Raw genomic sequence first — 14,796 nt, 5'->3', positions numbered from 1 at the left:
TTGCTGCATGTGGAAAACTTAATATGGTTTATTAGTTTTCCTATAATATTATACACATTAGAAAAACAACTAAAATCAAGAACCATAAAAATGATACTACTTCTCCAAAGCATATTTTCTTCCATACTGCAGAATAATGGATCTGCTTCAGGAAGCACCTCAAATGGGTAGATCTCTGGACCCACACCCTGAAAGTTTCAACTGTCGATAAACATATCCAGAATATTGTCGATTCTACATTTAGACTCTGCTCCAGAAAGTTCAGAAGAATGGGACTAGCTATAAACCAGTGAATAAACTCTATTAGGTAGGGCTACACACTTCATTAGGAAATGCCATCACTTGGATGGGAAACTAGATCTGAGACAATTAAGAGAATGAACTGAGTGACAGAGAAACATATTGCTCATCTAAAACTGGGGTTTAAATTTCCCACAGTAAATTACTGTGGCACTTTCTGACCAAATCTTACACAAAAGGGATGGGATTTCCTAGTGTAACGGTTCCTTCATTCTCAGAGATGAGAACAGGATTACTCTCTTGAGTTAAAACTCAAGCCAGGTTACCAGCTAGTATCAATAAGTAATTACACCATCTACAGAAATTACTGCTCTCTGTCCCAGAACTTACAACTGCTCCTTCTCCATACTCACCATTTCTGTCAATGGCAAAAGGAACATCAGTTGTGACAATTTCATAATTGCAGATCTGGCTATACTGTGGGGAACAGTCCTCGTCTATGGCTTCTACCTGCAGTATGCTGTCATAGATCTTTCCCTCCGTCACGGTGGTCTTATACACACTCTCCTTGAAAGCTGGTGAAAACTCATTGACATCCTTTACCTGGATATGGACCACTGCCCTAAAATAGGTAAAGAAAAACATCAAAGAGAAAAAATAAGTTATCATGACACATCACTAACAGTTTGTTTTCAAAACACTTGAAAAGACTAACAAAACAGATCTAGAAAATATGTAAACATCTGCTAAAATGAGATATTATTGAATTTCTATGTTTAATTTGCCCAATTTAATATCTTAATGTGGCACTAGGTAAAAACCTATTGCCACAGCTTGTAGGGAGAGGGCTTCACAGCGCTCCCTATTAAAATCAGTCTGCCTCTTAAAATGGACCCCAACAGAAAGTCAATGCTATCATTCCAGTGTAAAATGGGTTAGTAAGAAAAAAAGAGGAAGAGAATTACAGTAGTGTTACATTTTCACTACCTAAAAATGGTCAGCTTAGGAACATTCTTCGATATTAAAAAAGGCTCTCACCTTCTGCTGATTGTAATTATCTAATCCTTTAATTAGTTACAACACTGTACATGTTTTTTGAGGGTCAAAAATAACAGGCCTTTAGTACTTAATGAGCAAACTCTAAAGACCTTCCTTTGAAAGAATTTGTGATCTGGTTTGACAGGCAAGGTAACAGAGGGACAGAAAAGCAAAGGGACTTTCTAGATCAATGGCAGAGCCAGTAGTAAAGGTTGGGACCCCAGACAGCCTAGCTTAGCCTGTGGTTTACTATACAACCACCGTGAGGAAGTGTGACAAAGTCTGGTCCCGATGGGTCTGCTTTCATTTGGTCAGGATTAGACCAAAATTTTCCACAGGTGGAACGTACCAGCTTGTTACTGACATGTGAGGGAAAAACATCATAAAGTGTAACAATATGAAGCAAAAACTGTTTCTGTGACTTGATGGTTATTTGTTATTGCAGGTTTCCTTCTAAATGTGTATTCTTTTTAAATATCCTGAAAAAGTTCAGCGTGCATTATAGCGCTAATTAAATTTTTAATTGTTATGTGTCCTGGATGAGCAAAAGGAAGAATGATTACTATTAATCATTTATTTAAATAGCTCTCAGCAAAACAAACAATTTGTACAGCAGTTACACATCTACACATGAGTTAAATTCATCTTTAATGACAAATGGTCTGGAGCTTGGTTTCACGAATTGAAGGGAAAAAAAGGCACTGTGCCACTTAAGCTTATGTAGGGAACTGCCTCCACAGTAAAAAGTACCACCTGCTAACCTTCAATACCTCTCTCTTCCAGAGGATTTTAATTCCTCTGAGACTTGCTGTCCAAAAGCTGAGGTCGGAAACACACTGTGCAAAGGCAACACTGCTGTAGCTTATAAACATGCACATACTAAAAAAAAAGGGCTATTTCTTAGCATTTGAAATGAAATGAACAGAGACAAAACCTACTTGAAATTTGTAAGTATCAATTAAAAGCTAGTTTTCATGTCCTGGGTGATCTGTTTAGTCAATGTCTTTAACATGAAAGCAAGAATGGAAAAATAAACCAAAACTGAGATGCATTTCTCCACTTGAACAGGGATCCTGTTAAAAGCTTCAACTGGAACCACTGCAGAATGGGTCAAACTGCAGGACGCAAAAAAGAAAAATATTTTCTAAAAGGAAAAAGGAATAAAAAGTGGATGGACTATTGCAACAATGGTTCATCTTAGTTTTATTTGCTTTCTACCTGACTACAATATAAAAAGGAGCCCTTCGATACGACCTACACTGTAGAACAAATGTATGCCAAAGCAAAAAAAAATTTCTCCTCATTTTCACCCACTTGTGAGATTTCTTCCAGTTTGTTCCACCTGGGCCTGATCCACAATCATAGGCCTGGATGATGAATGTGTATTCCTTCTGCAGTTCACAGTCAATAGGACTTTTTGCTCGAAGACGACCTTCTCCAGATGTCTTGTTTAGCACAACAGCTTCGAAGGGCATTTCTTGTCCATGGATTTTAAAAGCACAGATTTCACCTGTGAGGAATAGTATAAAACAATCATAACCAGGGAGGTCTAAGTCTTATGCACTTGAGCAACACTGGAGAAGTTAGCACTGATTTGTATTTCACGTGCTGTTACAGATGGGGGAAGTACAGTCTCGGGCATCAGTTCATAATACATCCAAAAGGGCCATTAGCCACGTGCTCGTAGAGCGTGATGCGGTGAGTGCAGCTCTGGTCACGTACTTCCCTCTTTCTCTGTCATTACTAAATGGTTTCTTAAAGCCCTAGAGACTGACTATTCCCTGGATATGGTACTAACATCAACGTTGAGCTAATTTATTTTTGAGCTAAATTAAGAAGGCTGTATTTAGTTAAAGAAAATAGCAGAAAGAAAAATAGATAATATTTTAGAGGTGGTCTTTTCTAACTGCTGTCACTCCTTCCTTGAGCCACTTGAGCTGCCAGGTGGTAGCAGATGTTCAGATTCTTGCAGTTTAGTTTCCCAGCAGTGGAAAAACTAATGATGCAGAACATGGGCACATTCAAAATATATCTTGCTTTATTTACAGACATACATCATCTTTGGAACAGAAGTAGCTGAAGGAACACAGACAAGTGTCCCTTTTGGACATCTCAGGCACCCACCCGCATTCACATGAATGCCTTCTTGGCAGCAACTCACTTTGCCTCCAAACTGCCTCTAATATAATAGATCCATAGCTTCTCTCAGAGGAACACTATATAACAAAACAGATGATATAGCAAGGACTAAAAAAATTTATTTGGACACAAAAGAAAACATAAAAAATCTTATGAGAATATGAGCCTGGAAGGGGAAAAAAAACAGTTTCTGGTGATCCTTTTTTTTATCCTTCATACTGATGGCAAGGATATGCATGCTGAATTCATTTTTAGCCACTCCAGAATCCAACTTTAAAAATGAAATATTTATACAAAGACCAATGTGGCTTAAATATTTTTATGACACATTAAACACATGCTCTTTTATGAGCAAGTCAGTCTCGGAACATGCATTATAGATACAAAGCTGTCTCCCACTCACATAATCCTTTTCCATTTATTTCCAATTTACAGTTGCAGCCTTTTGGAAATCTCCTTGCCAATCATATCCGAGTCAACTGCCAAATTCTAAATTAACTCTGAATCTACGACCTCTAATTCAAGCCTGGATCCTCTCTCTCTTTTTCTATTAGAACATATTGTTTATTTTTAGAGAAGAGAGTAGACAGTGACTTTATAAAAGTGCTGGAGTTCATAATTCCTATTATGTGTGACAAAGAAAAAAGGGGGGGGGATTAGGTACACTTAGAGTATAAATACAGGCTTTTTAGGATATTCCCTCAACTACCACCACGTAGGTTTACCTTTATTATAATGGGAGCTGAAGCTGAGCTCAGCTATATGCATTGACATTTAGGCAGATGAATCCCACACTTAACAATTGTAGTCAATCCTATTAATGTCTTTACAGGATCAGCACACAGTTGTTGTAGTAATTATGAGGCACTGGGAAAATACATTATTTGCTTGGACATTCGCTTGCTCCAACCCCTCACTCCAGTGGCATGAAAGGGCAGTGTGGTTTCCCAAGACAGACAAAAGATTGTGCTCTTTTCCAGGCTCTCCTTTGTTCACCCTCAATGAGCCCAAATATTTGGGCTATAGAAGAAGGAATGGATTTTACCCTGAGAAACAGACTCTGGAAAAGACTAACACTTTGCATATCCATAAAAGCAGACTCCACAATGTTTATGAACTGCTGCATAGGAAACAAAGCATAAGATTAAGAGAAGGCTGAAGTGAAGCAGTTTGTTCAGCTTTGATCGTGGACGCTGATCACTGAGTTCGTATCTCAAAGCTGTCACACATACCTTTGGAAAAAAATTATCCTAATTTCCCTGCAACTTCAAAATGAAACATTCATCTAAAACGATGTTGTGGATTTCAGTTTTATTTTAATTGAAAATGAAAATAACAGTGTAAATGGGGGATGTCTAATGGAAAAATACTATTTGTTGTGTTCTATAACAGTGGCCTTCATAGTTTCTTAATAACAAAGTTTTCCTCAGATGCACAATCCATCAACAGAAATCATAACGTCAGTGTTTTGTGTTTATTATTTTATTGATCCACTGTTTGACTGTAAACAATACAGCATTTGCAGACATCCAAACCTACTGTTCTTAAAAAACAGAAATAGCTCAGGGCAGGAAAAAAGTTCTCTCAGCCCTAATCTAAACATTTATCATTTCTTCCTCCCCAAACACAGAGGCCTGATGCAAAGCAATCATAGAAGCAGCACATGTTCTAATTAGTTCTCAGCAACTATTTTAGAAATCTATATTCTGCTCCTATGCTAGATACTCCAGCTTTATATATAACTCTAATTTTGTCTTTTACATCCCCATTTACCAAAGATAAAATAATGACAGCTGCATGGATATGGGGAGATATTTGTAAACACACTGCAAAAACCCCACATACACTTCCAGGTTCTGGCTACAGCAACCTACTTATATGAAAACAACTGTGTATGTTTTTAAAAACTAGGTAAGAATTTTTTCAGAAAGATTCTACTACTGTTTCCGAAGAAATGAGTTAACACTGTTGAAAAATGAAAATGTATAGTAATCATAATGATTCTAAAAAGGTGCCTTAATGACTATATTGAAAATGGAAATGATAACACAGTTGTAACAAAGCAGAAGATTAAAGGTCCACCTTTACATGGTGAGACACATTTACAGATCTATAGAACTACTACTACAAGGCATTACAAACAGCGTCTTTAAAATATAACAGATACTGTTTTTCATTATGAAACGGAGCTACAGGGCTTTATTTAAATCCAGCTGAGCTAACCCCAGACCTACATGATGCCAATGGGAATTGTTCCAAGCTTGTATTATTTATTTACTGACTTCTCAGATACCTACTGTTATGTAACTCATCTGAGGAAAAGAGAGGGGGGTCTCTCTCTTATTCAGGCTCACCATTTAAGTTTCAGAACAACCATGTTCAGGACCTTGGCACCACCCACCTTCCTTCTCCTTTGTAAGGTTGAAATAATCAGAGTGCAAATTGGGACACTGTTGTCCTCACAACAGACAACACAGCAAAATATTGAGCTTTGTTCTTCATTTCATTCGAATGGGTTTGGGAAGAGGTGCATGTAGGATTTAGTGATCATAAAAACGGTGGTGGCAGTGAGTTGGTAAAATAGGGGTAAGTTGGTGATACCACATAAAGGTAGAAGCGCATCCATGAAATCCTACAGCAGTTGCGTCCAGGGTAGAGGGAAAACACCTCCTCTCCCAGGGCCAGGATGTACATCCTGAGGGTTTCCAGTTGCTTCATATAAAATCTTCTGGTTGCAGGGCTGAACTTTACTGAGTTGCTTCATTTTAATACATGTTTTAATTAAATTCTGGACATTATGTTTTCTCTTCAAATCATTCAGACTAGCATTAGCCATAAGCACCTATTAATTTTGAAGCGTACGTTATTTTGAGAGCTCTGGTAGAGATCCATACATTACTACCTCAGGGATAATAATCATATAATTTCCTCTGTAAAATTATAACAGCCTCAAAAAAGCTATTGACAGTTTATAATTTCTGAAATATAACCAACAAATCTTTCTACTGTTTAGAAATTGCTAAAGACAATGTTTCATATTCAGCACCATTTACATGCAAGATTTAGCAATTATAAGCCTTAATCAAAAAAATTGTATTACAAATTACTGCCTTTTATATGAAAAACAAAACTCACGCTTCTTTCAGTAGAAATAAAAATCCCCAATGTTACTCCTTTAATAACTACACAAAATTATTCACTTGAACTCAATTTCAGAAGTTATTAAAAAAATTGCATGCTTATTTTGCCCTTTACAGCTACCATTGCTTTTTCTTCAGCTTTCATTACACCAAGAATACAGAAGACTTCAAGTGAAAAGCTGGGATCTCTGACATTTGATCATTTGCATTAATAGTTAATAAAAGGCAACAGTTGTATGTGAATCAGCAATCACCAAATGTTGTTTCATTTGGTTGTATGAGGCTCAACAAGGCCAAGTGCCGGGTCCTGCACTTGGGTCACAACAACCCCATGCAGCGCTAGAGGCTTGGGGAAGAGTGGCTGGAAAGCTGCCTGGCGGAAAAGGACCTGGGGGTGCTGGTCGACAGCCGGCTGAACATGAGCCGGCAGTGTGCCCAGGCGGCCAAGAAGGCCAATGGCATCCTGGCCTGTATCAGAAATAGTGTGGCCAGCAGGAGGAGGGGAGTGATCGTGCCCCTGAACTCGGCCCTGGGGAGGCTGCACCTCAAGTACTGTGTTCAGTTTTGGGCCCCTCACTCCAAGAAGGACGTTGAGGTGCTGGAGCGTGTCCAGAGAAGGGCAACGAGGCTGGTGAGGGGTCTGGAGAACAAGTCTGATGAGGAGCGGCTGAGGGAACTGGGGGTGTTTAGCCTGAAGAAAAGGAGGCTGAGGGGAGACCTCATCGCTCTCTACAACTACCTGAAAGGAGGTTGTAGCGAGGTGGGTGTTGGTCTCTTCTCCCAAGTAACAAGTGATAGAACAAGAAGAAATGGCCTCAAGTTGCGCCAGGGAGGTTTAAATTGGACATGAGGAAAAATTTCTTCACCGAAAGGGTTGTCAAGCATTGGAAGAGGCTGCCCAGGGAAGTGGCTGAGTCACCATCCCTAGAAGTATTTAAAAGACATGTAGATGAGGCACCTAGGGACGTGGTTTAGTGGGATTTGGCAGTGTTAGGTTAAAGGTTGGACTTGAAGATCTCAGAGGTCTTTTCCAACCTAAACTATTCTATGATTAACTACAACCAGAGTTCCCTGCATGTTCTATCCTCTCCATTGGCCTTATGATTGCTTATGGAGTAGAGTTTACACAACTGTGTTCAGGACATGTATTAACTCCCAAACCCTTTGCTAATTTCAACTACATTTTAAAAAGATGAGTTGTTTCCCACAAGTGCTATGAAATTATGCAGCTGCACAATACAGAGATGCTACAGAAATAGTGTAGGGGTGACAAAGAGGTCACATCTCACTAGATAGCAAACAGTCCACACAAAGACCTTGTAAAAGCTCAACGAGAAGAAAAGCTTCAGTTCTATCTCACACCTTCTTGGTACCAGTAAATCAAACATGAAGCTCAAACCTGTAGGAAACTAGGCTTCATTAGTTTACTGCTGACAAAATTACTCATTTATATGCATATCCTGTTCTGATTTTATTACTCTCTAGCCTTTTATTATATTTCTATGTGTGTTTTTTCTCAGATGCACAAATCAATATAGCTGATCATTTATTTAGAATAAAGGTTGTGGTTTTATACTTCCTGAGGTAAGCTCAGTGTCCCTGAAAGAGCCCGAAGTGCCTAAGAATCAAAGCCGCGTGATCACACACAAATCCACTCACACCTTAGAAGAGAGAAAAACTCTGCTCAGGAGAGATGCATCTTGAGTTTCAATCAAAGAACAGAAACAGGAACGCCACGACCAAGGTGTCACTGTGACCTCTGAAGACTTGCACATGAATGACAATAACACTGTTTTTTCCTTACGTGTGTTGTTCAAGAACTTGATTCAGCTACATGGATCCATCATGTCATAACAGAGGTATTTGACAACCATCAGTAATGAATTTTCTTCATATATTACATGACACAACTAGGCTTCCAAGAATTTTATAAGATGTATAAATTTGCTTGTGGATATGACTTTCCTCTTGCTATAACTAAAGGTTTTAAGCCACTCTTGTCGACGATATTGAAGTACTCTTAGTCTGAATCAGATTTGAATCTTTAACCCTTTACATGTGCTATTCTCCACATACAGATGGACATCCAAACACAAGCACGCTGTTCTTTGAACATTGATCACCAAAGATCTCTGTTGGCAGTTGAATGGAAATCTGCAAATAAGCAGTGCAGTTAGGACTAGTATTCAACTCGATGTCTGTTTTCTCAGAAATGCAGCATGGACCCACTACGTGTAGTCGATGTTGGGTTTTTCAGTAAGTTTGTTTACGGGTTGCTGTTTCTCTTTGTTTTTTTAATCCAGCCTTCCAGGATAACAACTGCGCACAAGTTTCTCTGCTGGAATCCTGCAAATAGTGTGGAGCTGCCAACCTTTTGAGTGTCTCTGTGCCACGGGGAAGGTTTACTGCTTGGACAAGTTTTTCTATCATAAGATGTAGCTAATGTTTAAATAATTACAGAACATAGAAGGTTACATTTTGAGGGAGGAAAGGGTAGTTGGGAAAAGGAGGCAAAATAATAATTAGAGGTGTAAAATATCTTTAAGGATAGAAAAAAAATTAAGGCAGTAACTACTGTATATGCTTTTCCAGCTCATTGAAGTCAATGCTATTAAACTCATACTGAAATACTAAAGTCCAGGAAGCAATACTGAAATCATAAACAGAGGGAGGTGTTCATATCTTAATAAAATACAAAAATTATTTCCTCATATCTAATTTTATGGGCAACGAGCTCTGCAAAGCAAGAGCATAAATCCACTGCTACCCCTCCTATTCTATTCCTATGGATTTGAAATTGGAAAGTGGCGGAAACTGCACTTGCACTTCAAGTAATTCATTGTTGCCATAAGCTCACACCAAATGAACCAGACTTCATTATTCTGCTGAAGCAGGGACCAATTGCTCAGGATAAAAAGATAGTTCTGTGGGTAGCATATAAGCAGCAGTCATATCTGGGTTTCTTCCTGCTCCACAGTAAGTTTCCCAGGGAAGTCACTTAGGTCATGAAGGCACTGTCCTGGTTTCAGCAGGGACAGAGTTAATTTCCTTCCTAGTAGCTGGTACAGTGCTGTGTTTTGGATTTAGGGTGAGAACAACGTTGATAACACACCGATGTTTTAGTTGTTGCTAGGTAGTGTTTACACTAGTCAAGGACTTTTCAGCTTCCCATGCTCTACTGACTGAACAGGCTGGAGGTGCACAAGAAGCTGGGAGGGGGCACAGCCAGGACAGCTGACCCAAACTGGCCAAAGGGACATTCCATACCATGTGACGTCATGCTCAGTATATAAAGCTGGGGGAAGAAGAAGGAAGGGGGGGACGTTTGGAGTGATGGCGTTTGTCTTCCCAAGTAACCGTTACGCGTGATGGAGCCCTGCTTTCCTGGAGATGGCTGAACACCTGCCTGCCCATGGGAAGTAGTGAATGAATTCCTTGTTCTGCTTTGCTTGCGTGTGTGGCTTCTGCTTTACCTATTAAACTGCCTTTATCTCAACCCATGAGTTTTCTCACTTTTACCCTTCCGATTCTCTCCCCCATCCCACCGGGGGGGAGTGAGCGAGCGGCTGCGTGGTGCTTAGTTGCCGGCTGAGGTTAAACCACGACAGTCCTTTTTGGCGCCCAACGTGGGGCCCGAAGGGTTCGAGATAATGACAGGTTTGATTGGAATGTGCTAGATCGAATTTATACCTGTTATAGCTCTTTAGCTATTAATTGGCAGGCTCCTGTGCTTGCCATGGGGCTTGCTTGCCTTACTGTATATTAGAGTCCAATGCTCGTTAGTGGCTGTTTTTTGCTTTCACTGCTTGCTGTACTGCTGTACTGCTTATCATTGTATTCTGCTGTGCCTGGGAACATTTTGATAACGCAATGGCGATGTGCCTGGGCTGGCAGATGGCCAGGGCATCGCTGCTGTTTCTGTGCTGCTGTACTGGACAGGCTGGAACTCCAGTGTGAACTCGAGTCGAAGGGACTGTGACCTGTGGATGAGTCCATGCGGGAGCAGGACACCCCAAAGCGTCTGTGGCCGTGGATAAGCCCATGCCAGAGCAGGTACATCTCGAAGCGTCTGTGGCCGCGGTTACGTTTGTGCTACAGCAGGTTTACTTCTGAAGGGACTGTGGCTGCGAGTAAGGCCATGCTGGAGCAGGTATATCTCTGAAGACATTGTGGCCCATGGAGAAGGCTGTGCTGGAACAGATGCATCTCAAAGTGACTGTGGATAAGTCTATGCCGCAGCAGGCGTACCCCTGGAGAGACTGTGGCTCATAGATAAGGCTCCACTTGGAGCAGGTACTACCCTAAGGGACTGCAGTCTGTGGATAAGTCCAAGCCAGAGCAGGGGCAAGGGGAGGAGTTTATTGCAATGTTAAACCCTATGGTTTGATCTGAAGGGACCAGGGGTGGAGATTGTAATGGAAACACCTTTAAATTGTTGTAACCCATGATTTGAGTTGCATGTTATAGGAATTACTATAGCAGAAACCCCTTGTTGCTAGCCAGGCTAGGAGCAAGGGGAGGAGTTCATTGCAATGTTAAACCCTATAACCTGGCCCAAAGGGACCAGGGGTGGAGATTGTAATGGAAATACCTTTAAATTGTTGTAACCCATGATTTGAGTTGCGTGTTATAGGAATTACTATAGCAGGAACCACCCGAACAAGTGGAGGACAAGCCTTACAAGAAGCAGTGCAAGTGCAGCAGTGACCTGACCTGAGCTGGCTTTGGTACCCAGTAACTCCACGCAACACACCACCTCTCCTGTCCTGAGTGACCACCATCACAGATGGAGCCCAAAGTCACGGACTAAATGAACTCAATGGATATTTCATGGACATTTTACAGACATTCCACAAGGGTGGTCCATAGACTAAGGGAATGATATCTGTGTGTTATATCAAAGGATGGAAAGCGGGGTGGGTGGTTAATGAGGTTGCACTGGAAAATATGGGACTTGAGCATGACGTAGATGGTATAGAATAAGGGGTGGATACTGTCCTGGTTTCAGCAGGGACAGAGTTAATTTCCTTCCTAGTAGCTGGTACAGTGCTGTGTTTTGGATTTAGGGTGAGAACAACGTTGATAACACACCGATGTTTTAGTTGTTGCTAGGTAGTGTTTACACTAGTCAAGGACTTTTCAGCTTCCCATGCTCTACTGACTGAACAGGCTGGAGGTGCACAAGAAGCTGGGAGGGGGCACAGCCAGGACAGCTGACCCAAACTGGCCAAAGGGACATTCCATACCATGTGACGTCATGCTCAGTATATAAAGCTGGGGGAAGAAGAAGGAAGGGGGGGACGTTTGGAGTGATGGCGTTTGTCTTCCCAAGTAACCGTTACGCGTGATGGAGCCCTGCTTTCCTGGAGATGGCTGAACACCTGCCTGCCCATGGGAAGTAGTGAATGAATTCCTTGTTCTGCTTTGCTTGCGTGTGTGGCTTCTGCTTTACCTATTAAACTGCCTTTATCTCAACCCATGAGTTTTCTCACTTTTACCCTTCCGATTCTCTCCCCCATCCCACCGGGGGGGAGTGAGCGAGCGGCTGCGTGGTGCTTAGTTGCCGGCTGAGGTTAAACCACGACAGGCACTCAGCAACAAAGCATCTGAAAAACCTACTCTACAATTTTGTTTAAATAAGCTTGTTTAAAAAGTGTAATTTTTATGGACATGCTCTGATTATAGTGAGATATATGACCATGTTGCTCTGTTGGAAATTAGACCACCACTGCTTAGATGCATAACGCGTCACATTGTGCACTCAGATCTGCACAAGAGATCCTTGCACTCCAGCTTCAATGATGGAGAATTGATACATGTTTATTTGAAGACTGCAATAAACATTGAGGTGGATCAGAAAAACATGTAACAAGGAGATAAAGGTTTGTGCACATAAAGATGTGCTTAATTAACTAATGCTCATACAGTTCTCAAACACCTTCTATTCTAAAAGCATAGAAATATAAAATATTGTCATTCGTTCCTCCCATCAATCAAACGCATATCAAATTAACATTCTATTGTGTAAATAACCTCAAACATTTCTTAATCTTTTCTTCTTTCTGAAATCTGCAAGATTCAAGAGAGAAAGAAAGCAAGAAGTTATGATTTTAAGAACAGTACCAAAAAAGTATACTATTATAATCAATATATGGAGCTCCATGCCCACCTGCAACAATAGAAGGCTTTTGTTAACCTCATATTTCATGTTTGCAAGTATCCTGTGGATTCAGCAGTGCACCTGAGTATCACACAAACACACACTCAACACGTAGAAACAGCTGTCCCATTTAGTTAGAATGCTATAAGGCTTAGCACAGTCTCTTTAGCAGTTACATGATCATTACTGAGAAATATTTGCCTTGCCATTTTTTAGAATACCACATTATAATGAACTATTTGAAAAATAATCCTGCAACTGCGCAGTTAAACCTGCAAAAAAGCACGTTAATAAAAGGAACTTTATCCTCCAGGAGCTAAAGTGGCGCATAATTACTCATTCCCAATTGGGTCATTTTCTGATCTACTTGTTCACATGTGTCAATAACAATCATAAACACATGCATGGGTCGTCGTCTTCACACACACTACCTGCATTATTTGATTAGTGTTCACTTGAGGCCGCAACACTGGCAATCAGCAATTGCAGATTTCCTGCTGCCGCAGCAGATGAAGCATCACTTTGCTTCAGACAGTCATCTTTCAGTAAACACAGAAGCCCAGATGCTACCACTGCCCTAATTCCACATCTGTGTCTGAAAGATGGATCATGAAGCTATTTCACCTCTAGATTAGTGAGGTCTACACTGAGAAAAACAGGAGATAACTTGCCTAGTGAGGCACTGACCCATTTTACTGTGTATATCCTTTGAAAAAAGTGAAGCTTTTTTTATAAGATAGACCTAGAGGCCTCTGCATCTAAGATTAAAAAGGTTATTACAATGCTTGCAATAAATTCTACCCAGTAAGTATTGCTGAGCTGTTGAAGGACAAATGCTAATAAAATACATAAAAGTAGCTAATGATGTATAATGTGACTAGAATTTCAAATTAAATAAAGACCTAGGATTAGGAATGTTGGCTAGCAAATATGTACTGCTTACAGAATTCCTACAGCCTGGTAAGCAAACCTAACACAAATATTTTCTGCAGCAGGATAGGTGCACCAACATGACCTGCTAGATTTGGCTCCCTTGTGAGATACACAGAGACAAATAAGAAAATGAACAGCACCATGTCAGACTCAGACTAGAAAATCAGCAGCTGTTTAGTCTATTGAGGACTCAGCAGACTGACAGAAAAACTTACTTTTTAATTAAACCACTTTCCCTGGGGTCCTATATCAACGCAGACAATTTCTGAGATAAAGAAGCTTGGAAAATGTTGCATTTATTAAAATTATCCCCCTGAATAATTTAAAATGTATTGTTTTGGGGTATAGTTGGCTAATTCAAAGCACACGGTGAATGATCAATTCATTCTTCTGCTTCTTTTTACTCAAAGGCATCAGTCAGCTTTAACTTGAGAACTACACCAGGAACTTTGGACTGGCTAGGACATAATATAAACAGTGGACTTGACCACACAAATCAAAGGAGAGGCAAGTACTAGGAGCTAGGGCTGTCCCGCAAAAATAATAACCATAAAATAATTCCAAATATGTAGACCAAAACAGAAATGACTATTGGGCTCTACAGAAAAGTGAGGCAGAAATAAAGAATTGCCTACTGGTTGTTATCAATAGACCTGTGTCCTTCTTCCAGCATGCCAATATTTTGAGATAGCTATTCACCCTCTTTTTTTCTCAGATTTGTAATTTGAAAGGTCAGGTCGATGATGACAAAATGCCATTTAAAAGTATTACAGAATCACCCGAGAGCAATGGGTGGTCACTTGAGGCTATGTGCAAATGGGAGTCTGCAGACAGTTGGATGCCAGCAGCTCTAAGCTAGAAGCCAAGTAGTCACATTAGCATGGTGCTGTACTTAAGGAACAGGTGCTGATTCCTGGCTAGAATGTACTAGTCTCGTGGCTAGAAAGCCTGGAGGGAGAGCACTCTGGATGTACACATAAGACATAAGAAAGGACTGCAAGATCCTCCTGTGATTTTTACTTTTTTTTTTTAAATGAAGTGAGGACAGAGAAAGTGAATTTTTATGAGAATTTTCTCCAAAGCGTGTATGCAGACATGTCAGGTTTGCAAAAATAAGCCTTAGAGAGGTGCAATGCAAAATACTTT

The 14,796-nt window shown here is 40.4% G+C and overlaps 1 protein-coding gene across 3 annotated transcripts in view; it reads right to left on the bottom strand.

Moving 5' to 3' along the window:
* CLSTN2 (calsyntenin 2) overlaps positions 1 to 14,796 on the bottom strand; it is a 399,465-nt gene that overhangs the window by 94,006 nt on the left and 290,663 nt on the right. For all 3 annotated transcript variants that reach the window (XM_076340846.1, XM_076340847.1, XM_076340845.1), the window contains exons 3-4: positions 2,593 to 2,788; positions 654 to 862 (exon numbers count right to left, since the gene is read on the bottom strand). In XM_076340846.1, coding sequence (XP_076196961.1) covers positions 654 to 862; positions 2,593 to 2,753 — 370 coding nt within the window. In that variant the 5' untranslated portion in view covers positions 2,754 to 2,788. The remainder of the gene's footprint in view (positions 1 to 653; positions 863 to 2,592; positions 2,789 to 14,796) is intronic.

Source organism: Aptenodytes patagonicus, chromosome 6 (assembly GCF_965638725.1).
Source record: "Aptenodytes patagonicus chromosome 6, bAptPat1.pri.cur, whole genome shotgun sequence".
Classification (NCBI taxonomy): domain Eukaryota; kingdom Metazoa; phylum Chordata; class Aves; order Sphenisciformes; family Spheniscidae; genus Aptenodytes; species Aptenodytes patagonicus.
The sequence above is the reverse complement of the archived record's forward strand: the minus strand, read 5'-3'. Positions and strand labels throughout refer to the sequence as shown.